General features: G+C 35.9%; 3 protein-coding genes across 6 annotated transcripts; all 3 read right to left on the bottom strand.

The window, feature by feature from the left end:
• Window positions 1–901: 901 nt before the first annotated feature.
• On the bottom strand, window positions 902–3,428 carry LOC126714167 (phenylalanine ammonia-lyase-like). Its single transcript, XM_050414185.1, has one exon. The coding sequence runs from the start codon at window positions 3,324–3,326 to the stop codon at window positions 1,044–1,046; it is 2,283 nt and encodes a 760-aa protein (XP_050270142.1). The 5' UTR covers window positions 3,327–3,428; the 3' UTR covers window positions 902–1,043.
• A 7,703-nt stretch (window positions 3,429–11,131) lies between these two features.
• On the bottom strand, window positions 11,132–16,083 carry LOC126714166 (PHD finger protein ALFIN-LIKE 4-like). Of its 3 annotated transcripts, none has more exons than XM_050414183.1 (5): window positions 15,699–16,080; window positions 15,530–15,562; window positions 13,933–14,161; window positions 13,076–13,211; window positions 11,132–11,694 (listed from the first exon to the last, which is right to left on the bottom strand). In XM_050414183.1, exons 1-5 carry the CDS (start codon window positions 15,793–15,795, stop codon window positions 11,437–11,439), a joined length of 753 nt encoding a protein of 250 aa, XP_050270140.1. In that variant the 5' UTR covers window positions 15,796–16,080; the 3' UTR covers window positions 11,132–11,436. The 3 variants fall into 3 exon arrangements, with proteins under 3 accessions (XP_050270140.1, XP_050270138.1, XP_050270141.1); XM_050414181.1 differs by having other exon boundaries at window positions 11,132–11,697; window positions 15,699–16,077; XM_050414184.1 differs by lacking the exon at window positions 15,530–15,562 and having other exon boundaries at window positions 11,132–11,697; window positions 15,699–16,083.
• Window positions 16,084–18,349: 2,266 nt separating this feature from the next.
• On the bottom strand, window positions 18,350–23,812 carry LOC126714165 (alpha/beta hydrolase domain-containing protein WAV2). 2 transcript variants are annotated; one of them, XM_050414179.1, is made up of 8 exons: window positions 23,337–23,812; window positions 21,660–21,695; window positions 21,424–21,502; window positions 21,272–21,326; window positions 21,041–21,157; window positions 20,258–20,419; window positions 19,489–19,732; window positions 18,350–18,677 (listed from the first exon to the last, which is right to left on the bottom strand). In XM_050414179.1, exons 1-8 carry the CDS (start codon window positions 23,572–23,574, stop codon window positions 18,652–18,654), a joined length of 957 nt encoding a protein of 318 aa, XP_050270136.1. In that variant the 5' UTR covers window positions 23,575–23,812; the 3' UTR covers window positions 18,350–18,651. The 2 variants fall into 2 exon arrangements, with proteins under 2 accessions (XP_050270136.1, XP_050270137.1); XM_050414180.1 differs by having other exon boundaries at window positions 18,350–18,775; window positions 23,337–23,808.
• Between the last annotated feature and the right edge of the window lie 1,228 nt (window positions 23,813–25,040).

The following is a 25,040-nucleotide window of genomic DNA, read 5'->3' as shown; positions in this document are numbered from 1 at the left end:
AACAATATAATTAAGAGTTCTAACCTACACAAGTTTTCATTTTCCACAATCAAGATTGTAGGCTAAATGATTAAAATGATCTAAGTGTTTAATTTTTTGACCACTTTTTGGTGATTAATTCTTCCACAAATGGAAGATCAAGGCTAGAGGCTTTGGAAAATCTCAAACAAGATTCTCTTTGGAATATTTGCCGTTAATAATTCTAGCATATGTGTTTAGTGTCCATTTGAAAATAGGTTATCTAACTTAAACATATTTGTTTGTTGTTCATTTGAAAACAATTTATCTAACTTATTAGTTGTTACTAAAAGTACTGTAAATAAAGAATAGTCGTAGATAAGTGACTGTCATGTTCTAATTTAGAAGCTATGTCTGCATTTGGATACGTACATAAATTATGCACTTTTTTTAGAGAGAAATTATACACAAGCTAACGATTAATGTGTGAATCAGTTAATGCGCCTTTAGTCTCGGTGTGTATTAATCACTATTTATGGGGTAAGGCTTAAGAGTGTGAATGCACTATTTGACCTGGTAATAGGAATGACATGATAAAATACATGACATTTCTCGCACATGAAATGAATCATCTTAACATTTATTGCCCTTTTTAAATAAACCTGGACGGTGGACCCTGAACATCAACCAACGTAGGGATCAGAATAGACATTAAGAAAAAGATAATACAAGTTGATTGGCTAAATCCACATGTTCCATGGGAGGCCAATTTTGACCATGTGACAGATATTTATGCTTATCCTAGCCAATCTTTTCTAGATTTAATTTTAGGGGATTGGCCTGAAAGTCAAACATGTGATGTTTGTTTATGGTATTGGGATTCAAGCAAAACCAGTTCTAGGATTGTGGGAATAAATTATCTAAAGAGAAAGGACCAAATACAAGAGAGAGAGAAGTTCAAATCTTTATACATTCTTAATCTTATTAGTTATTACACAAAAATTGAATCATTTAGGATTCAATGTTTCCTTACATCCTCATACAATTCTTATTAAGAAAAGAAAGCAACACTTAGAAGAGAGCTTTCAAAAGGCTCCCCCATTTGCCACTGAAGGAGACCTCACCTTCTCAAACCAACCCCAATACTCAGGATTACAATGTGCTGGAGAGGACACCACAATTGGCCTTGGAGTAAATGGACCAGCAGACCCTTTCCAATTTGTCAAGCAATTCATCAAGACATTTCCTAGTTTCCCTTCATTGATGGCCTCATAAACCTTCTCTATATGCTCCCCTGGACTCACCTTCTTTGCACCAGTAAGAATCTCAGTCCCCACTTCGGTCCTCACAAACCTGTAGATTGGAAAAGTCCTACATTTCTTGATCCTGTTAGCAATTGGAAAATCTCCATTCTCAAATCTCTCCCGAGCTTTCACTACCTCTTCTCCAAGCTTTGTCTTCAATTCCTCTAGGAATATTGGTATCCTCTTGAAAATTGAGTAGCCCTTGTCATTTTCAGAATCAGCTTTAGGATCTTTAAGTGCTCTTTCTACAAGTACTTCTCGCAGTTTAGGCAAGAGAGCATAAGAGGGATTAGTGGGGTCGTCAAGATAAGAGAAAACTGGCTGATGCTCAATAACTTGCAAGAGTTCTTTCTCACAGAAACGAGATTCAAGTAGTGATCCATCTTCAGTAGTGTAAAGGGTCTTCCTCACAACTTGGAGAACAACATGTTTCACAACTTCCCTCATGTTTTCCTCCAAATGTCTAAGATCAATTGCCTGGCAAAGTGCTACCATGTAAGTGGCAGACATAAGCCTTAGAATCTCAATGGCTTCTGCACTTTTTCTGGCTGAAATCAAACCCAGAGAATTCACATCTTGATTGTGTTGTTCAGCACTATGTACATGTGTAGTTACAGGGTTTGCAAGGTACTGAAGCTCAGAGCAATATGCAGCCATGGCTATCTCTGCACCTTTGAACCCGTAGTCCAAGCTTGGATTAGGCCCACCACTTAAATTGGATGGCAAGCCATTGTTGTAGTAGTCGCATACCAATTCAGAAAATTGAGCAAACATGAGCTTCCCAATTGCTGCAACGGCAATTCTGAGATTGTCCATGGAGACACCAATTGGTGTACCTTGGAAATTCCCTCCATGGAGAGCAAGATCTCGAGCAACATCGATCAATGGGTTGTCATTCACAGAGTTGATTTCCCTTTCAATTGAATGTGTTGCCATTCGAATAACTTCAATCTGGGGACCAAGCCATTGAGGAGAGGTTCTGAGTGCATACCTGTCCTGTTTTGGCTTTGTAAGTGGGTCTTTCTCATTACGAATTTTTGCTCCTTTCATGAAGTCACTTTCATCCAGAAGGAACTCCATGATAGCAGCCGATTCAATCTGGCCAGGGTGGTGCTTGAGCTCATGTGTTAGAGGGTCTGTGAACTCAGGCTTACCGAGCATAACTTCACAAAACAAACCAGAGAGAACCTCTGAAAGTAGAGCCAAAATGTTGGCATCAAAACAAACTGTTGCAGCAACAGCTGAGCCAACAGCTGTTCCATTTACAAGAGCTAAACCTTCCTTGGCTTGAAGATCAAAAGGACCAGAAATTCCAGCTCTTGTCAGAGCTTCTATGGCTGTAATTTCTTCACCTTCAGAGGTGACCACTTTGGAATTATGCCGGCCAGTTAGTAACCCAGCAATATAAGATAATGGTACAAGATCACCCGAAGCAGTGATAGTACCCCTTAAAGGAAGTTTAGGGATCAAGTTCTTGTTCATAAGCTTGGCCATACCTTCAAGTACCTCCCACCGGATACCAGAATAGCCTTGCATGAGTGTGTTTGTGCGAACAAGCATAGCCGCCTTCGAATAACTAGATGGAAGATTCTCTCTCCCAATCACTCCGGCATTAAGGAACCGAATAAGCTCAGTTTGAAGGTCGGTAGTTTTGTTGGTGCGCCGGTGTGATGTGGCTCCAAAGCCAGTGGTAACACCATATGTGTCTGTTCCACGGGAGATATTGTCAGCAACCCAGTTAGCACTTCTGGCCACACGATCACGAGCCACAGCTTCATCAAGGTTAACCTTCACTTCGCCACGGCGTGCAATGGCAGTGACCTGAGCAACAGTGAGTGTTGTACCTTGGATGCCAACGGTTTGCACCCCTGAAAATTGCGACACCATGCGGGAGACTTCATCATAGTGGTTGCATTGGAGGGCCTCTGCAGCTTTCTTCCAGTGTAATGGGGTTGATATGTGAGATTTTTCCGACACACAAATGGGGTTTGCAGTGTCTTTTGGGAGAGGGAGAGCTGAAGGACGGAAATGCTCAATTGGGCGGGAAAATTCATTGGTTGCCATTGCTGGAATTGACCAAAGATTTCAAAGGGTGAAGGAGAAAAAAAATTGGGAGTGGTAAAGCTATTATGCAGTGTAGTTTGTTTCTGAGTTTAGGAGGTAACTAGTATCTATTTATAGTAGTGAACAAGTGAGTGGGTGGTAGCCAGTGGGAAAGGGGCTGCGCCTATGGTCCAGTCTTTGTTTGTTGAGAAAGAGTGGGTTGGTGTAGACAGAACTTGCATGGAAGCATACTCCTAAGTTTTATGTCTACTTTTTCTAGCCAGGAAAAAATGTTATTCAATGCTGGGTTTCTACACGTGGCTTTCTACAAAGTACTCCAAAGAAGACTAATTGACCTTGGTGGAGATACCACTCACATGGTCCTGACTCCTGGGCAACCTTATCCTCTCTATTATTATGTGCACCAAACCGAAGGACGTGTAATTCACGGTCTAAGCTGAAACGGTTCAGTTCCATCTCAACCAACCCTCGGATGTCTTTTTGCTTGTGGAATTCATGAATCATGCTTTGTATGACACACCATTTGCTTCCGTGTCAAATTAATTGACAAAGACTGGGGAAAAGTTTCTCAAAAAAAAAAAGGACTGGGGAAAACTTCTTGGAAATCTCACACTACTTGAGATTCTTTTTCTTTGTCTTTTTCTTTTTCTTTTTTATTTTTTATTTTTTACGTCTCAAACAAACAAAGATTCGAAACTTTTAGCCACACTTCACATTTCCCATGCTATCGTTCAAACTTATATAAACTTCATCCAAGTGAATCCTATGAGACTCAACAAATAATCAAAATCTTAAATCTGATACACACTATATTCTATGCAACTCCCTATGCGTAAAAAAATTATGAGTATAGGAATAAGGAAAATCTAAGTTCCCTCGTGATAAAAAGGAAATAAAAGTAAAGAAATTGCCAATAAATTCTAATTTAAGTGACATCTAAGAATATAAGGCAGAAGGTGAAGTTGTGGATTCAAGAACCAAGTGATGTGTGCCTTTTGAAAAAAAGTAAAAAATTAAAAATTTGAAATTTTTGTGAGTGATATAGAGGTATTTACAAACCGGATCCAAATCCAGTATCTGTGTACTTAAAAAATGGAATGTTGATCATTTAAATAGCTTGTGGAATCAGGACATGTATACCTTGGCTAACATAAACCCCAACCAATATCGAAAGTATAGTTCAGAAAAACTGGCTTCATTTCATTGCCCTACCCAAAAAAAAAAAATTACACCTGTAGGGATAAAGGTCCAAGATCATATATTGAGTCTTGAGTTTTGTCCGAGAATATTGAAAGGTCCGAGAAGGAACAAATAGTTATTAGGGGTTCCAATTTAAAGTCTCATAAGTAAGGAATGAATGGAGCTGGTCTGAAGAGGAACTCCTCCTCGGATATGATGAATGCAGCTCAAGTATTTATTCCAGCAATTAGAATGACCCTCCAGAAAGCTCCAATGATAGAGACATGTCTCATGAACATACGAGAAAAAAGGAAACCCAAAAATATATAAGGAAAAGCTGCTACTACCGCATTAAATGCACTGCAGCTACTTTTCTGACCATATTTATGTGGAGAAAACTTCTGAACAGTGCTGCCTTGGCTACTACAACTCACAGAAAACCAAAGAGGGTGTTTGATGGGACATGTACTCAAGTAAGTGCTCAGATGATCAACAAGTGTATGATTAAGGAAGCTATATAATGTGAGAGATTCTCCATGAGAAAAGGATCGAAAGAATAAAGAGAAAACACTATAGCAATCTAAATTGTCTTTGTATCCAATTGTGATCAATTTATACAAGGGTGACCTTCTCAGACTGAAAGTCCATTAATATCAGATCCTCTTATTTGTGTTTGATTGACATTTAACTCAATACTAGCCGTTGTCCAACTCATTAAAGCCTAATTCTTTGACCCACTCTTTACAAATTTATTGTACTGAGTTCATTGGACCAAGATTCCATACATCTTAGGTTTGTGCCGCAAATCGTGTCCTTACAACACCCTTTTGTGCCACAACTCTCATGTGGCAAGCAATAAGTGATAGATAAAAAGTAGTGAGTTCATGTAAAAGTGATAAGCATCTAATCACAATCTGCCGTATAGAATAATTGTGAAAAATTGTGTGTATAGAAAAGAATTATTCTTGCCCTACTTAGTGCAATTGAAGGACAACCTTTTAAATAGGTTTATACTTATTATCTATATATATATATATATATATATATATATATATATAACTGAAACCTCTGCTAGCTCCACAATTTTCCATGTAACATTTTTTTAAAAAATTATTTTTGATGTTTTATTTGTATTAGAATTTTTCCATTTATTCCCCCCCCCCCCATCAGCTTTCACGTCACCTCTTTTTTTTTTTTTTTTTTTTTTTTTTTTAATTCTTCTTAACGTTTTTGCTAAATAAAATGTTTTTTTAATTCTTCTTAACTTTTTTTAGCTAAAACGTACACTAAGTGTTTCTTTTTTTTTTTTTTTTCTTTTTTAATTCTTCTTAACGTTTTATTAGTATTATATTATATTAGAATTATCAATTTAGAACCCTAATCCAAGTTACAACTCTTTCTTTAGCCTTCACGTCTAAACACTACAACCTCTCTGTTTTCTAATATACACTGGCATGCCAAAACTCGATCCTCCCATTGCCACCGCCACCATGGATCACTGTTTAAGTTTTTTTGTTTTTGTTTTCATGGAATTTTGTTGGTTTATGGTTGTGGGTTGCTCTGGATTTAAGTTTTTTTTTTTTTTTTTCTTTGCAAATTTCCACGTTTTCTTCTTCTTACTTTGTTGTCAAATCTCTGGCAAAGAAGAATCACAAAATCTTTGTAATTAGATTTTCTTTTTCCCTTTTTTTTTGTATGCAATTTTTATTGGATTTTTGGTTTCTTGGGATTCTTCTATTTGGTTTTAATTCTAGGTTTGTTTTAGTTGATATATAGTGTTTTTCTCATCTTCATTTTACATTGGTTTGGATTTTCTTTTTCCCTTTTTTTGGTTATGCAATTTTTATTGGATTTTTGTTTCCTGGGATTCTTCTATTTGATTTCAATTTTGGGTTTGTTTTGGTTTGATATATAGTGTTACTGTCGTCTTCATTTACATTGGTTTTCCCTTTTTATAAATTATTATAATCTCTGGGTTGTCTTATATGATAGCCTACGGAATGTTATGTTAGGGCTACCGCTATTTTGGATTCTTTGGGAATTTTTTTTGAAGGCCGGGGTTGGTTAGTGTTAAATATTAGCATCGCGATATGTTATATCATGTTGTGTATGCTAGAGTAGATGCGGAAGAGGAAGCATAAATGAGGAACACTGAGAACACAAGGGTTACGAGGGTTACGTGGTTCAGCCTTACGGCCTACATCCACGGAGGAATCCCTTAAGGGCTACATCTTTATTATCTGAGAGTGTAGTACAATAACCTCCTGTGTTACAATGAACCCTAACATGAGTATATATAGGCGACTAAACCCTAGACTACTAGTACAAGCAGGAATGGGCTTGGGCCTATTACATTGGGCTAATATGTCTAATATATATCTCTAACACCCTCCCTCAAACTCAAGGCGGAAGCTCGATGAAGGCTTGAGGTTGGATAAATATGAGAAGATCACTTGGAGATGCCTTGAAGAAACCACAATGAAGAATGTGCCAAATGTACAATTTCGGAGCTTCAAATGAAGAAACGGAGGCCAAAATCGGAATCTACGCGAAAAACTGAACAAGATAGGCCCTTTTGGAAATTTTGACTTTTGGTCAAAAGTCAACGCAAAAAGTCAAAGTCAACTGGTCCAGAGTCAAAGTCAACAGTCAAAGTGCTCACGGGTCAGATCCGGGTGGTCCGGGTCCGGGTCGGTCCGGTCAACGGTCAGCTAGGTGACGTGGTGCTGACGAGACAACACTGCTGACGTGGCTGATGACGTGTCGCTGACGTGGACTAGGGCTGACGTGGACGTGCTTGCGTGGCTGCTGACGTGGATTAATGACGTCATCATATGACGTCAGATGACATCAGCAGCTTTGTCGGCGCGTGGCAGAAGCGTGCACTGTTCACCGGCGCGTGAAGGAGCAACTAGAAACCCTGGTGGCGCGTGGTGGCGCGTGCGGCTTCGTATGACCGCCAGATTCTCAGGCCAAGTAGATCGGTGGACGAGGAGGCATTCATGGTGGTGCGTGTACCAAGAAGACGATCTGAAAGTGATGAATCTGAGACGGCGCGTGGGAATTTTCCGGAGGCTTCTGCGGCGCGTGGAGGCGCGTGTCAAGGCTTTGGGTGACCGGATTTCTGGGTTTTGATCGCGAGAGATCTTGGAACACGTCTGTGGTTGGTTTCGTTAGGCGAGGCTTGGATTTGCGCAGATCTGATAAGTTAAGTCACGGTTTGCTTGAGTTTATGGATCTTGGACACAGCAGTGAGCCGTGGCGGCTGCGAGATGCTGTGGAATCTAGATCCAGCTGACAAGCATGTGTAACTTATGATAGTGGTGTGCACGTGAGAATCTTCTTTGTTGTGTAGAGATATTTGTTTGATGCCAAAAATGAAGTTTGGCTCTGATACCAAGTTAAATATTAACATCGCGATGTGTTATATCATGTTGTGTATGCTAGGGTAGATGCGGAAGAGGAAGCATAGATGAGGAACACTGAGAACACAAGGGTTACGAGGGTTACATGGTTCAGCCTTACGGCCTACATCCACGGAGGAATCTCTTAAGGGCTACATCTTTATTATCTGAGAGTGTAGTACAATAACCTCCTGTGTTACAATGAACCCTAACATGAGTATATATAGGCGACTAAACCCTAGACTACTAGTACAAGCAGGAATGGGCTTGGGCCTATTACATTGGGCTAATATGTCTAATATATATCTCTAACAGTTAGTATAGTTGTTTGAGAGTTATATAACTCATTTATATATGATTATGCAAGATGGGCATGGTATTAGATATTATAAATTTGAGGCAGAGATTCAGAGAGAGGGTTAAGAGAGACTTAACAAATAGCAAGCTTTAACAAATACCTCTATCATTATGCAAAATCAAAAGGCATATTACATATTTTTAATCTGTTGACTTCATAACTGAAAAATACATAGGTATCTACAAAAACCTCATTTTATGTTTTCAATTTTTAGGCACAAAGGAGCCTGCACAGGCCTTGAGAGAAAAAACAACCCTTGGTTATATTGATGCTGGTGTTGCTTCAACATGGTACTCTCTTTTCTTTTTAAAATTCTCTCTTTTCATTAAGTTTTTTTTGTTGTTCTAGAAGTCATAATACATGGAGAGTGGTAAGGAGGAAGATAAGTAGGGAATGTGATGCTGTGTTGTTGATTTAATCAGGGTGAGATGTATTTGTTGGCCTTATTTTCTCAATGTCATTTTTTGTGTGATGTAAAAACATCACTGTCATTTTTTTATGCTTTTTCAATTGAACTAGAATGGATTTTTTTCTCCAACTTAAATGAATGACTAGCTTTTATGTACTGCACCTATTCTTTGAACTTGCTTTCAAGTTTCATATGATTATATTCTTTAAGAAAACATGTACATACTCCAAATTAAAAGGTAGACTCTAACTATTTGTATTAAAAATTTGTTGTTTTTTTCCTCTTGGAATATACTTTTAAATCCTTTATGAGATTTTGTGTTACCAATATTTGCTATAGCTCAATTTGTTGTATAATTTATAGTGGTGGAACTACTGAGTGTGTATTTTGGTTTCTACAATGAAAATGGTTGGTTTGAGATCTCTAAATGTGACAAGACTTATTTGCGAAGTTTTGTTTAATAGTGGGGAGCAGAATTTTGTGTTGGGTAGAAAACATAGGCAACCACAAAATTTCAGAGGGTGGTTAGAGATGATCACCCAGAATGGAAGTGGTGGCTAGATGGTATGGATGATATAATATATTAAGTAAATGTTTTGAGTTGTTGTGAGAGTGAATATTATTTTTTCACTTTAACATTAGAGAAATCGATGCATCAATAATAAAATTTATATATTTATTTTATTAATATATTTCATTCTATTTTTCTCCTCAAAATTTTGATAGAGATGGTAGTAGCTTCAAAGCATACACAAGTAATTTATTCATATTATTTTTTTCCTATAAAGTTTTATTCTCTCATCGTCACCATCATCTACTCATCAATATATTTTAGCATACCAATTACTTGCATTGGTACCAATTAATGAATTTCCAATAGGTTTAATTCTTTTTCTTGGTGATAGGTTTCAAATTTGCTACATAGAACATTTGGTCTTTGTTTTCCTTTTTGTTCTTGAAAAGATATAATAATTTCATTGTTAGATGATAGTTGGAAATATTTACAAATTTTCAATTAGTCCAGAAATTTGATTTTCCAGGTTCTAGGGATGAAGGAGATCAAGATTTCAAAGGCCAATTTGATGTAAGCCATGGCTTTTGTGATGGGTGGAATTCAAGAAGCCTGCAATGATATTTAAATCTTTCAACGGTATCATATACATAATACCAAGTTTGTACTTTTATATTCCCAGGTGATATATTGTTTTAACCAATCCAGTTGATTGTATTTTTATATTCTCAATATTTGATAATTGTTTTAACCAATTCAGTTGATTGTATTAGTTGCGGTGGAGGTTGGCTATTATGGTCAAATCGAAACCAAAGGCATGTGGATGAAACTTTGAAGTTAGTAGTGGATTTGGTGCAAACAACCTGTACACTTGCTGTGGAATATATGGAAGTTTAGAGAGATAATCAGTCTAGATAGCCTGTTGAAAGGTGTACATGGCCTCTATGGATTTGGGGCTTCAAGCAGTAGAGATAGAGTGTGAATTTAATAGTCTAGTAGATGAAGTAGAGTCAGCTGGACCTACCAATTTGAGCATTGGCCACATCCTTAATGATGTTAGACTACTTGGTAGTTGGTTCTTCTATTAGGAATATATTTTTCTCTTGTGGCTTTCCTTGAACAAACGGACCAACATAGAAGATAGCATTTGAAGCAAAGAACTGGCTGGGTTTGCTAGACAATGATGTATTGGATGGAAGAGCATCCCCAATGTATTAAGACTCTACTAAACAGTAATATACATGCTTATTGAAAAAAAAAAAAAAAAAAAAACCCAATTGTATTTGTAGCATTTTTCAGTGGAATTTCTTGCTTCCTTTCGGCATTTTTAATATAGTGATACTCCAAAAAAATTTAAATCAATTTCTTTTTTCTATTAAAAGTTGTGCTATTACCCCAATCCATTAAAAATCACTACTCATGTTTTAGTTTTAAAGTTGTAATATCTATTGGACAATATAGTATTTTGTGTTTAAATGCATTAATATTGTTCTTTTTTTAGAACCAAAAAATTGTCATATTTGAATGATATCTTAAATAATCACTAACTATATATAGTATATTATTAATGTCATCTCTTATTTATAAGCATTTCATTTAATTATATAAGTTATTCCAACTAAAATAAAATGAAATGAAGATTTGAAATAATATTTTAAACTATCATAAATAAATATTCGATATAAACTAAAATTAATAAAATTTTATTTTTAAAATCTTATTTTCAATAATTTTTCCGTGCTTCGCACGTGTTAGCGACTAGTTAATACGATTTTCAAGTCACAAAAGCATTCATAAGGGCGTTTGAGAGTTCCAACGAAAATAGGCACAGCACTAATAAAGTTATACCCTTTCGTATTACAAAAAGCTACAAAGCACGTTCTATGCTGTCACATAAGACTGAAATAATACTAGTAAAAAATTAGATACGAAATAAGGCAAGGATAAATTAAAACCTACTGAACTTAAACTGGGAAAATGCTTTCTTACACAGTGGAGATATGCATCCCACTCAAGAATAAATAGAAGACAACGTTCAAAACCTGCAAACTACCAAATATTTAACATGTTTAAAGGACAAGATTCCCAAGACCAAAGTACTGAATACATATGCTGTGCTAAAATGGCACAACACAAAACCTCACCAACTAAATAGTTAGCTGAGTTCAACATAAGAGAATTACAAGGGGTGAGGATTTTTAATTTTGATGAGTAACAAGGGGTGAGAATTAACCCACCTCCCTTTAATATCAAGGACGCGCTCTCTTGTTGCTGCATGAGGGGCACTTGTATTGCTTGATGTGCTCAGCCCTTGCAGGGGTGATCTTCACACATTTGCCATGGAACCATTTCTCACATATGTCACAGCATATCCAGAACTCATCTGCAGCATAGTTCTCTCCACAAGCACCGCACAAGGTCTCCCCATGCTCGTCGTCATCTTCTTCATCCACTACCTCATCCTCATCCTTTGTTGGCTTTGGAAACTTGACTGATTCGGATCCTCGCTGCTTTTATGGCCAATTAAAGCAAATAGCAAAGCAGCAGAGATATAAAAATGACATATCAATTATAAAAATAAATAAAGAAAGAAAGCATTTGAGACCATATCAACTATCAAAAAAGAACAACAAATTAATTACTAAGCCACAGATAATAACTTAACAAGAAATTAACATAAAAATTAGAAAGTATTCAATGCAAACAGGCATCACTGTTCAGCAGGAACAACATGAGAGAACTTATATTAAGTAGCACCACTTATTGGAAATATTAACGAGAATTAGTGAATACATTTAGATTAACTATAGTTCATTTTAAAAATCAACTTAATTCAACTAAACCTTATTATATGACAGAGGTCAAAAATTAAACCCAAAAGTGGAAACAAATCACTTAAAAGCATGTTTTGGAACAATGAGGATGAGACATGTCTCCGGTCACAAAATTGCAAATCACAAGGGTCTATGACACTAATTCAATGAATGTCTTCATTAATTGCACAAAGACACTTTATGCAAAATTCAAAGTGCATACAGGCACAAGATTAAAAGTTTCTTTTTATCACTAAATTGCTTTAACATTACAATTCATCATCCAGCCAAGGATCCAGTTTACTACATCCAATCCCTCACGGAACAAAGTCACAAACAACAAAAGGCAACTAACCTAGGATCTGCATTTTAAGCATCAATATATGCACAAATAGAGTTCAGCATGAGAAATGAAAGGTCTCAATTACGCATAACTTCTGAACAGGTTCTCATCATTATTAAATTTCCTTTTACCAGACAAGCCCTCCCCAAACAGGGGGAAGTAGCATTCACAACAAGGGTGTCAAACCCACTCAAAAGCTATTTTTAGCATCTTAAACCACAAAAATATGCTCCATCAAAGATACCATATCTAAAAAAATTTGACATCCTGCTACAGTGAACTCTCATAAATGAGAGCTCACTGTAGCAACTTGCTATTATTTTTTAATGATTTTGTGGTGGTTGGTTTTAGACTTTTAGTGGTGATTGTTTTTTATTATTTTAATGAGTTGTTTATATTATTATAAATGAAATGGGAAAAAAATAGAAACTTTGATGTGGGATGAATTGTAAAGTGAGTTGTTAAAATTGATAAAGTAGGTTTTTTGAGTTGCTAAATGCTATATTTTTTGAGATCCTTGATGTGAATGCTCCATCCCATTAACACCTATCAACAGTCAAGCATTTTCTACATTCAAAATTAACATTAGAAATACTAAGAAACATACAAAAAGAATATGTGAGCTCACATTAGCCTTGATGCATACAACAAGCTTCTTTGTCAGACACAGCAAAGTATAAAATCATAGAAGTGACAGATACAAAATGAGAAGAAAGTATATCTTTATTTTACCCCTTTTGAGCCTGACTTGGGTTTGTTGCTGCTGTGATTTGAAACTGATGACTTCTCCTTGGACTGTTTCTTTGCAGTTCCAGTTACAACTTCAAATATTGTTGGCAAATCATTTATCATAGTGAAGAGACGTTTCCTGCATCAGAAATGCATTTTAATTGGAAAATAAGAAAATATTAAGCATAACCTAAAAAGTCATGCCAAACATTACTCAACATTTGAGGCTTCTTTTCAATGACAACACATACAAGTTAATTGTGACTTCTAACTTTTTCAACTTATTAATTAATTTGCTTTTTTGTCTGAGTTCATTCCAATTGTTCCCCGCACAGATTAGAAACCAACAATCTATGTCAAATGTCAACAATCAAGCGCCATTGTCTATTTTTACTAAGTTCCACAGGATTTAGGCTCTAAAAAGACACGCATGCTGCATGCACTGATTTAACAAACACAAAGCTCAACCACAAGGAATGCAAAATCTACACACACACACACTAGCACTTACACATAGATCATAGATGAGAAACTCAAAAATTAAAATCCAAAAGTACAAACATGTATAGGAAGCTTGCAAACACAAAAGAAATCCTTATCATGGAGGCTGATGAGGCCTTTATGTTAATGATAAATTTGTTTTATTTGATATTCTTTACACCATATTTTTCAAGTCAAACAAGGCAGAATCACATTGGAAGGGAAAAACTATTTGATAAGGGCTACAAAAGTAAAATATAACATCAGAAGTTGTAAAAGGCATAGTTTAATAGAGGAAGAAGATTTATAAACAGCTATTGAATTTCATTGATCATCACAATTACTACATATATAAAATTTCTAGAGCTTCTGGATTGTACCTGTCAGCTTTATCAAAACCAAATCTGGCACCAAAATAAAATGCCACTGAAAGTAACCATGCATCGCTGTGAACAGCAACCAGAGACAGCCAGTCCTTTTCTTGCATGCCATCTCTGGCAAAGTTGATTCCTAAAGCAGGCTCTGGGAGCTCCGGAGGCACTTCTTCAGCAGGTAAATTAACTTCCCACTGTTCATTAGGGAATCCATAAAGGCAAAGATTCTCTTTCTCTGACAGGCACCAGTCAGTCAAATACAATAGGCATCAGTAACAGGCAGTAGGTAGCCACAGCAAGTAAATGAAAAGGTCATCTTTTTAATTTAGCATATTCTACATATCACTTGCAATACAAAACCATAACCAAATCTAATATATCCCATATGTGTGCAAAACATGAAATTTCCATAAGAAATGTTAAGTGGGATTACAGGATGCAACTACCACATAATTTAAGATACAGTAAACGCCATGGTGCTCATTCAATGTCCTAAAAATGGTCAACCTAGCTGAATAACTGAAAGAATTGTAGCTGCTGACCACCATGTTTTGCCAACATAGTCACCCAGAGAATTAATACACAGTTACTATTCATTCAGGCTGTTCAATACTAAGACACCAAGTCCAAATAACAAGTACATTAATCTTACGTTTAATTGGAAGATAAAAGAAATGCTTAAAAATATACACATTTGAAGTACAAAGCTAGTTTTGTCCCAGAACTCCTTTTTACATTGTACAATTTCTTCGCCAAAGCAATTGAATCTGCCTAAGGATCCTCAAATATCCAAACATCATATAAATAATAAAGCAAAAAAGAAAAAGAAAAAAAGGATAATCATCTCTCCATAGAATTACTACAAGAAAGAAAACGTAGTAATATTAATGAAAATGCAAAACCCACAACAGTATTGAAATCAAAAATATCAAACCAGTCAAACTCTTAGAAGAAGTTCACCAATGAATTGCACCCTTACATTACACGAAGTTCAAACTCTCAATCGTAAAACAAATTAAGTGAATAATCAAAGTAAACAAACAATAGTCAATTCCCAATAGTATGATTTTTTTTTCTTTTTTTTGAGAATCAGCATGAACTTTGAAACACACCTTACATATAAAACAACTCCAGCATTTACCAGAATTCATTAAATAAAAATTGCATCTTTGGCACAATTCATTCCTCAAACAAAAACATTAAACTTAACAAATCTGGCAAATGATGTTAATTACACACTCAGCAAGTGCATAGGCGAACAAAATATTCACACTGTAAAGCAATATATATCAATAAAGGAAAGAAAGAAAAAGAAAAAAAAAAAAAAAAAGTAATTATTAATTCTTTTTAATAAGTAAAATTTTTAATTTAAAAAAAAATAGTAATTATTAATTAACTCAAAGCTAAATAGACTCAACTTTCTACCCCATCAGTAAAACTAACTTTAAAACACTTTTACTAACCAGTAAAGGAAAATCACTAATTTACTATCGGTTTTAAACACACACACAGAGACAATTTGCAAATACACATCTGAAGCAACAAAATGTAAGAATCATTACAAAAGAAGAAATCATAACAAAGCGAAGATAGAAACCCTAACCGGGATCACACTGCTGATAAAATTCTTCAACGTCTGCGAAAATCACACCCAACCAATAAAAAAAAAATTCAGAGCCATTACAAAATAAAATCTCAAAAAAAATTTAAAAATAAAAATTGAAAAAAGAAAAGAGAAAATTATAGAGAGAGAGAGAGAGAGAGAGGGAGACCGGTAGTGAGGGCTTTGACCATGCCAGCTCTACGGCCTTTGAAGTCTCTGAAAACCTCTTCCACTGTGCGAGGGTTGTACTGTCCTCCACCGTCCATTTCCGTACTCTTCCAGAGCTCGCTTTCGAAACTAGAAATCTAAAAAATTTAAATTAAAAAAAAAAAACAAACAAACAAACAAAGATTGAAGAAGAAGAGGAGAGACAGAATGGGAAATAGGAGAGTTGTCAAGGGGTGTTTATTGAGAGATACGATACGATGCGATAGGAAGGCTTTGAGTTTGAGAAACAAAAAAACAAACTAAACATTTTTTCTTTCTTACAAATTGAACAGAACGAAAAGATAGGTTGGGAATTTAGGATGATGTCTTTAAAGGGAGGAGGGAACCAAAAAAAAACGCATAATTTTTTTTTTTTTTTTTTTTTTAGCTTAGTCTGACGTGGCGTTTGTTTATAGCCTGATGATTGTGTGTGGGTTTTTAAAATTATTAATTTATATTATATATATATATATATATATATATATTATGAGAAGCGGATTTAAATGGAAATTTGAAATTGGATTTTGCGTGAAGAGAGAGGTCCGGTCGGGTGGAGAGGAAGACAGAGATTGTGGGACGTAGGTAATGCTAACGTGCGATGCAGGTGTTGGTTAAGTTTTTGAAAACCGGTGGTGGTGGTACTACGTACTTTGTGTCGTGTCTCCATCAATTAGATTTGAGTGCGATCCAAGGGAGCGTTTTTTGGATCGGACGGCTATTAATAGATCGCCTTGTGGGTCGTTGGGGGTGGGAAGTCGTGGGGTCCAGATCCGTAGCTGCTGACATGTCGTTGCAACCCGAACAGAAACAAAATATTCTTGACCTCCGGTGGTAGTTGTATTAGTATTCTGATCAAATCTTTGTTTTAGAGCACCGGACCTGGAGCGAGCACCACCGCTTGTTTTGGTTTTGGAGAACATCGATCCTAGAGGACGACAGCGTTACTCGCACATATACATACATATATATAGCCTTCAAGATGAGAACTGCCGAATGGACTTTCACACATTTGGCCCACTAGTAGTAAGTATTAAATACTAGTAACTCTGCACCATTTGGGCAAACTTAATGTCTCCTTAAGTAGAAAAATGATTTTGTTGGGACTTGGAAGCTTTGAGAGCCATGCTCCATAGGAATTAGGCCGCGCGCACAAGATACAGTCCCTCCCAAGTCCTGAGGGAAGCATGGGAAAAGGCATGAATTCAATCTATGAGGAAATCATATTTAGTATGTAAGTATTTCTATATTAAGTATACACGTGTGAGTGAAGCCTTATATTAAGAAGAGAAAAAAGAATAGTTAATATTACAAAATTGAGAACATACCCTATTGGGTTTAGACGTGAGCGGGAGATTGTTGGGTATACACATGTAAGTGAAGTCCTAGATTAATAATAATAAGAAGAATGAGTATTTTTTTTTTTTAATGTAAAAAAATGAGTTGTTAATATAACATAATTGAACACATACTCATTTGGTTTAAACCTTTTGGGTTAAAGTATGTTTTTATATGTTACATTAATTATTTAAGAAAGCTCCTCAAGCTAATTATCTACCTAACATTCTATTTATCCAAAAACAAAAACCACTACCACCAGTAAACACTCATGACGTATGAATTAACTCTATCTCAATTGGAGATGCAAATTTTTTTCATTACTTTTCTCATTTGTTCAGGTGAAAAGTTATTGGGTTGGGCTTGTGTCCAATGACTGGTTCTACCAGACACGTTGAGATGCTAACACGTATTCAGATCTTAATGTGTCCAGTGGAACTGGCCACTGGATAGAAACCTCTCCCAAAGTTATAAATAGAACAACAATACTTTTACATAAATTCAATCACTTTATTCGTGTTACAATCACAATTAATTACATAAAAAAATTCTCTCTCAAAAAAAAAATACTTAAAAATATTTAAGATGAAATGTGAAAGGTTTTGTACCCATTAGCTAGGTCACCTCTATAGCATCGTCACATGGAAGAGAAACAACGCCATTTTTTTATTAATGATGCATTGGTTGAGGGGCTCGGAAGCCCAGAATTAAGTGTACATCAAGGGAAGTCGGTCCCAGCAGATACCATATGACGAAATGGAGGTGCCACAAAGTGACTAAATGGTCCAATATAATTGAATGGCCACAATGCCTTCTTTCATTGCTTTCGTTAACAATGCCTGTCTATGCAACGTCAGCCTCTTCTTTTTCTCATCAATGAAATTCCCAAATTTTTCCACCAGCCATATACCCACTTAATAAAACGAGAGAGAGAGAGAGAGAGAGAGAGAGAGAGCTACCCAGTTCTAAAATTTTCTCTCTAGCTAATAATAACTGTGTTCAACATAGCAGTAGATGAAGGTGCTGTACCTTCACTCTTCCAGTCAAGTGCAATCTCAGGGATCAGGACTTCCAACAAAGAATCTTGTTACGGTATGATTATAGGCACAATAGGCCCATCTCATAATTGAAGCTCAAAGTCTTGAACGAAGACTGCTCGTAGAGACATGGGACCTCTATGTCAACTTACTGGCTAACATCACTAGCAGGACTAAAGAACTAGTGCATTTAGCAATGAAGGTAATTATTATAGATGAAACACTCTAACGACTCCGCAAGTCAAACTGACAATTGCCAGAGCAATATGAGTATATCATAGAACAAGAGATATAACAGTCTAGAATACAACAGTCTAGCACATCAACTCAGGATATATATTTGCACTGACAGCAACTTCTTATTTCTCATACAATGAGAATCAGTCAGTACTAATTAGGTATTTAATGTTTATGTCAAAGTCGCACAGTATACCAAAGGGCATTCACATTTCTTCTACCTCTTCTTAAGTTCTTAAAACCTACAAAAAAATCTCCTCGAGGAACACCTGGGTGGTTGCAGCAGGTCTTGGCAGCAGCTAGTCCTCACAGAAAGCTATCAATTGCTGCAACTTCAAAAAAAAAATGTAGAAATATTTTGAATCCTTGGGTGAACCAATCGATAACATCTCAAAAGTCAGCATGTCAACCAATCAGCTCGCCTTAGAATCTGGAAGCAGAATAAAACAACTATGAAAAAGTGCAAAAACGATTAAGTACGAGTGCAAGTGTTGGTGTTTGTGACCAAAACAATGATCACAAAAAGTAATCAAAATGCAGAGGTTGGAGGGGCTTAATGATTTCTCACTTATAAGACATCAAAAACTTATGAAGCATATAGATTAAACGAAACTGAACAGTTTATTACAACAGAAATCCAGGAGAATAAATTACTACAAAATGAGGTCTAAGTTTTAAGACAACAAGAATTTCCACTCTTCAGGCTTAACTATATCGAGTGGAACACTGGTTAGACATGATGACGATGCTCAGGTGTCAGGACACAACAAGATAGCAAACCCTTAAATTGGCCATCAACGCATGCCATATACCATGTTATAAAGCTTGTGCAATTAAAGAAAACAACTAAACAAATATGCTAGCTTGTGCGTGGTCAAACCATTAAGAGTTTTAAAACTCAACTGAACTGTATTACTCCAGCCTACTGGACAAAATACATGATATATCCCAGGTCATGCAACGCACTTAACAGAGCTTGCAAGAAGAATCTAAATCAGAGGCCACAAACAATTAATCAAATAACATGCAATTCTCTGATTTTCCCTCGTTGCTCCTCTCTCTCTCTCTCTCTTATTTTATGGAAGGGAAGCGGCAAGGTTCAAAACATTAGAAATTCAGGAGAACTTATGGCATAAACTTTACCATTGTTATTGCCAGATGATCCATTTTCCTTTTTCTCTGGAACATATTGTTCAAGGAATTGCTGAATTGTTCTCCAGTAATGATCACCACCAGCTAGCCAAGTATCCATATGCATTCCACTAGGAAAATCCACAAAGAGGCATCGCCTGTTATGAGCAGCTGCTTTAGCATACAGCATCTGCATGTGGACTGGGGGAACCATCTCATCTTGCAATCCAGAAAGAAAAAGGATTGGCTGCTTAATCTACAGTTACGAAAGGTGAATTATAGACTGACACATAAACTTGTAAACCAGAAGGAGAAGAAAAACTAGGGCAAGGATAGAGGGAAAGAAGGGCACAAAGAGCAGCACAGAACATATTCGTTTTTCCAGATGTTGTGCATGAAATTTGGAAATATTTCTTGATGCCAGAATCTAACAGGCATTAAATTTCAGATTGGGCAATTTGTAGAAATTTTCATTGGTGCATGCGTTGAAAATATTTTAAAATGTCCTGAAATATTTGAACTGCATTATTCAATCTTGAAATGATGCCTGCTTAGAATAAAAAAACAATCAAGGATAAACTTCACTTAGGATCAAGTACTGTGCATGCTCAATCATATATCATGATAGTTCACATTCATAAGGGTGAAACAAAAAAACAAAAAACTTACGTAGGTGACAACCAAATCAATGACATACTATTCAAGTCCTTTATGTATGTGCAACACATTACATAAAAGTTAGTTACGCAAAGCAGGAGATTCTACCAAGACATATCCTTACCTGGCCAACGACGTCAATTGTACTCCATGGAGATCGTACGAGAAAATTAAGAATTTTAGGACCTTTTGAATTTTTTCCAATGAACCACTTCAGGAAGGGCAATAAAACTCCAGCCATGTCAAGAATAGACGTGAAAGTGTTCTCCAGTATTATTGCAGCAACCTGCAACACAGAGTCAGGCCAGAAAAATAATGTGCCCCAAAAAGTCCACAAAAGAGAAAAGGAGATGTGGCAATTGGAACAGAAATTTTATTGCAACAAGCTGCAAATATCACAAGGAATTGAACAAAGTAATCAGGGATCGAGAATTTAGTGAGAATATATCTAATATTGATGTGATGATATACATTATGAAGGTGCTAGCCAAAAAAATCATGATGAAGAGACTGGTTTGTGTAGATCCCTTCTCACTCTCTCTCTCTCACACACGCACACCAGTTTGAGAAGATCATCAAGTTTACTATATCCACAGACAAGAGACATAATAAAGCTACTTGAGCAACCAAAAGGCAAGGGAAACTTAGAATGACATAAGAGTGAGCATAAAATAAAGTTTGGCAATCCCAATAGAAATAAACAACCAGATTGGCAATTATATCCATATGTTCTACAATGATTGAACTCATGCTAACTACAGAAATATATCACCGACAATATTTCCTTTTTTATATATAAGTAATATGGCATCAACTTATTAGACACAACAAAGACATTATTTTATAATATTTGCCTATTTGGAGCTAGCAACATGATTCCTGGTTCACCATTTCACTGCAAAAATACCTTGTCAGGATTGTTTTTGGTAAGCACAGCTCCAACTGCACCCCCAAGTGACCTTCCAAAAACAATAATTCTAGATGTGTCAATGTCAGTCCTCTGAGAAAGATGATCCAATGCAGCCTAACCAAATGAAAGAAAGCCATGCCATTTGAGAACAATGATCAAATCTAAGTGGCTGAATTTGGAAGTTAAAAAAAGAGAAGAAGAAGAAGATATCTTGACCAAAAATCAAACCTGAGCATCCCTTGTGATTCCATGCTGGGAAGGATATCCATCACTAGCTCCATAACTGTGTTGATAAATGAAGCATTAGTGTTAATTCAGTCAAACAAACGGCACAGACACTATTCCAGTTTCAGCTACTCATGAAATAACACAGCACATACCCTCGGTATGAAAGCATAAAAACGTTGCAATTCAACCTCTGTATCATTATGCGGACCATTTCGAGACGATGGGCAATATCTGAGGCGATAGTCAAGGAACATTAAAAGTAACTGAACCTAGTCCAAAATAAAATAAAACCAGGACAAAGTACCAATTGAGAGATACAAAATAACATATGCAATCTGATGTAAATCTCCCTAAATTTTAGTAGCCATGATTATGGCTATTAGGATACTTCCCGCATTTTCTTGGAAGAATAAAATGGTTGGACCTGAAAAACAAAAGGCACTAACTCAGAAGCCTTGAAAAGCATAATTAACATAGAATACAGCTGTCTATAATGGATTCTACAATTAACAGCAATATTTCAGGTCATGATTACTATATGCTACACCAGTAATCCATAATTTTGATGTTCCAATCATTTCTGGATGTTTCCTCCAGTACCCAGTGTTTTTTCCTTTTTTTTTTTGTGTATTTTTTTTTAAATGACAAGGAAAAAGCTGACACAGAGTGCAACAATAATAGCACAACACACATCTCCCCGTAAGTAAAAACCATAAAAACAAGCTAATTTTACAAAAACCTCATCCAAACTCAAGTAAACATCACTTCTGAACTTCACACTTCAAATCCACACAAAATTTCAGAAGTCCCTCTGCCTCAATCAAATTCTAAAAGAAAAAAGTAAGACAAGCTTGTAAGTAAAGGGTTTTCCATTTGCACTCATCAATTCTCATATTCCACAGTTAAAGGTAAAACCATTAAACCCTAACCCTAAAGCTATCACAACAAAAATAGAATCCCATCATTCCAACCAATCCTATAAACCAACCGCATTTAATCGCCCAAAATCTGGACACAAATTCAGTCCAAATTCCTTTAATTTTGAAATTCTCACTTCAACGAGATAAAAATTCTAAAATTCAATTCCACATCAACCAAAAAAAAAGTCAATTTCCTCCAAATTTCTCTTCAACAATATTGAAATCCAAAATTCAACATTAAACAATTACTAAAAATAAAATAAAATAGGATTACTCCAATTCTAGCTTGAAAACTCGAATCCAATACAATGAAATGAAGCCTGAACAGTGAATACTGAACTCCTATAACCTATAACAATGAAGCCCTAACACACCACAACAACCTAATTATTAAGAGAAGAAGAAACCGTGTTGAATTCCTTCAAATTCAAAAGTCTCAGTTTGACTGAATTTCAAAATCCAAAATTCACTACACATAAAAATTGAGGAAAAAAAGAAGAAGAAGCTGAAGACTCCAATTCCAGCTCAAGAACTCGAATTCAACGAATCTAAACACTAAATTCCTATAACCTAACAACAACAACAACAAAACCCTAATTCAGACTCTTCAACAATATATATAAATATATATATATATATAAAAAAATCATTTCAAATACGAAAAACTCACTTGGAATGAAATGCGAAAATTCAAAATTCCGCCTAGTCTAAAAATTAAGACAAGCTTGTAAGTAAAGGGATTCCCATTTGCGCTCATCAATTCTCATCTTCCACAGTTAAGTAAAGGTACAACCATTAAACCCAAACCCTAAAAAGCTATAACAACAAAAACCTAACACACTCCAACTCGAATTCAACGACTCTAAACACTAAATTCCTATAACCTAACAACAACAACAACAACAACAAAACCCTAATTCAGTGAAACAGCGACCTAACTCTTCGAAAAACTCACTTGCACGAAATTCAAAATTCCAAAATAAATAAACAAAAGCCGAATGCTCCAATTCGAGCTGGAGAACTCGAATCGAAGGGAAGCAACTCCTATATGTATGTATATGTGATATATCGCAACAACAACCAAACCCTAAGACTCTGAAACAAACACCAACAGCAAACGAATGAGAGAGAGAGAGAACGGTGACCTCGGCAGTCGGGGAAGAGCTTGATGAACCAGGAATGGAGGCGGACGCCGTCGGAGGCGTGGAGAAAGACGTCCTCGTAGGTGAGGCGGAGGCGAGCCGGCGTGATCTGGTAGGACTTCGTGAGACCAGGTAGCACCGGCACGTAGACTAGCTTTTCCTGAAACGCCACCAGCAATGCCATCCCGGCCACCACTATTCCGCCCACTCCGTACAGCAAGGCATTCACGTACGTGACCATTTCTTCTCTCCTTTCCTTTCCTTTCTCTCCGCTCTGGTCTTCCACCTGACCTCGCTTTCTAATTTTCTATCTTTCGAAAGTCTATAATAAGTCTCTCTGTCTCTTTCTGTCTCACAGTGTTGGAAGTGGAGAAAAACGAGTGGAATTTTCTTTTGATTCTTTCGTTGGGAATGGGAATTTTGGGAGAACGTTTAGAAATTCTAGGATTTTTATTTTTAAGATTCTCGTGCTGAAAAAAAAGAAAGTAAAAAAAGAGAAAAGAAAGTGGTAAGTAGTAACTATCTATGTCATCAAATCAAATTTCCAATGTTTATATGACTGCCTGCCTTAAAAGGTGGGACTTATTGCATCTTTACTATGTTTTGGGGTCCAAGTTTCAATAATCATTAATCAATTTCTTACCTAATACTACTATAGTATATTTTTAATAGAAATATTGGAATTTTTTTTTTTTTTTTTTTGAGAAACAGAAATATTGGAATTAGATTACCTAATTTTGTTATAAATACGAGGTAGGTTAGGTCCAACTAATAAGTTCCAACTTTTATATCTTTTTTGTGAATGAAGAAATAAATTTTTCTTCAACTTTACATTTTTGGTACTCTAATAGAAGTTAACTAGAGAGGAAAGTGCTTGAATAGCCTAATCAATAGGTTAATATGGGACAATTAAGTTTGATTTGGCTTCAATGCATTGAACCCAAAATGGTTTGGATGCGTGTTTAAAATTGATCATATGTTTGCATCATGTCTTGTTCAATGTATTGAAATACTGGATGAAAGTTTTGTCACTCATAATTTACCATCTTTGGTTACCAAAAAAAAAAAAGGTCACCCATGGTGTTCAGGTTTACTATGAAGAAGTCATTGTTGAGAGTTGAGACAAATCAAAAGTCAAGGCCCATGCGGTAGAGGGGGTTTCAAGAATTCTATTCTTAATTTAAAAAAATAATAATAATCATTTTCGTTATCCCAAGCAAAAATGAAGCGAATGAAAGCAGGAAGCCATTGATTAAATTATATGTTCCAAATCAATTTGGCCCATTGAATATAGAAGGTAGGTATAGAAAGCCATTATATGAGAGAGAGAGAGAGAGAGGTGGCTCCACATGCAAGCCAAGGTGGTCATAGGACCACCCTGACTTGCAAAAAAAAATGTCTATATACACTTGCTAAAAAAACATTATATGTTAAACTAACCTATTATGACCACCCTAATAAAAATATTGAACACCTTGATTTAAGAATTACAGAAATTTTGGTTCAACAAAACTAAGAGTAATGTTACATTCACAACAAATTCAATGTAATAAGCTGTTACTAATTCTAATTTGACCCAAATATAGATATTATTTTTTTACTCATCAATAACAGTTTTTTGCATAAGATTTTGTTTGTGTGTTTAGACCCCCTAAAAAACAGATTAGTTTAACCTAATGAATTAGCCAAGTATTTACTTAGGTTAAT

Source organism: Quercus robur, chromosome 2 (assembly GCF_932294415.1).
Source record: "Quercus robur chromosome 2, dhQueRobu3.1, whole genome shotgun sequence".
Classification (NCBI taxonomy): Eukaryota; Viridiplantae; Streptophyta; class Magnoliopsida; order Fagales; family Fagaceae; genus Quercus; species Quercus robur.
Note: the sequence above shows the minus strand (reverse complement) of the source record. Positions and strands in the feature narration are given on the sequence as shown.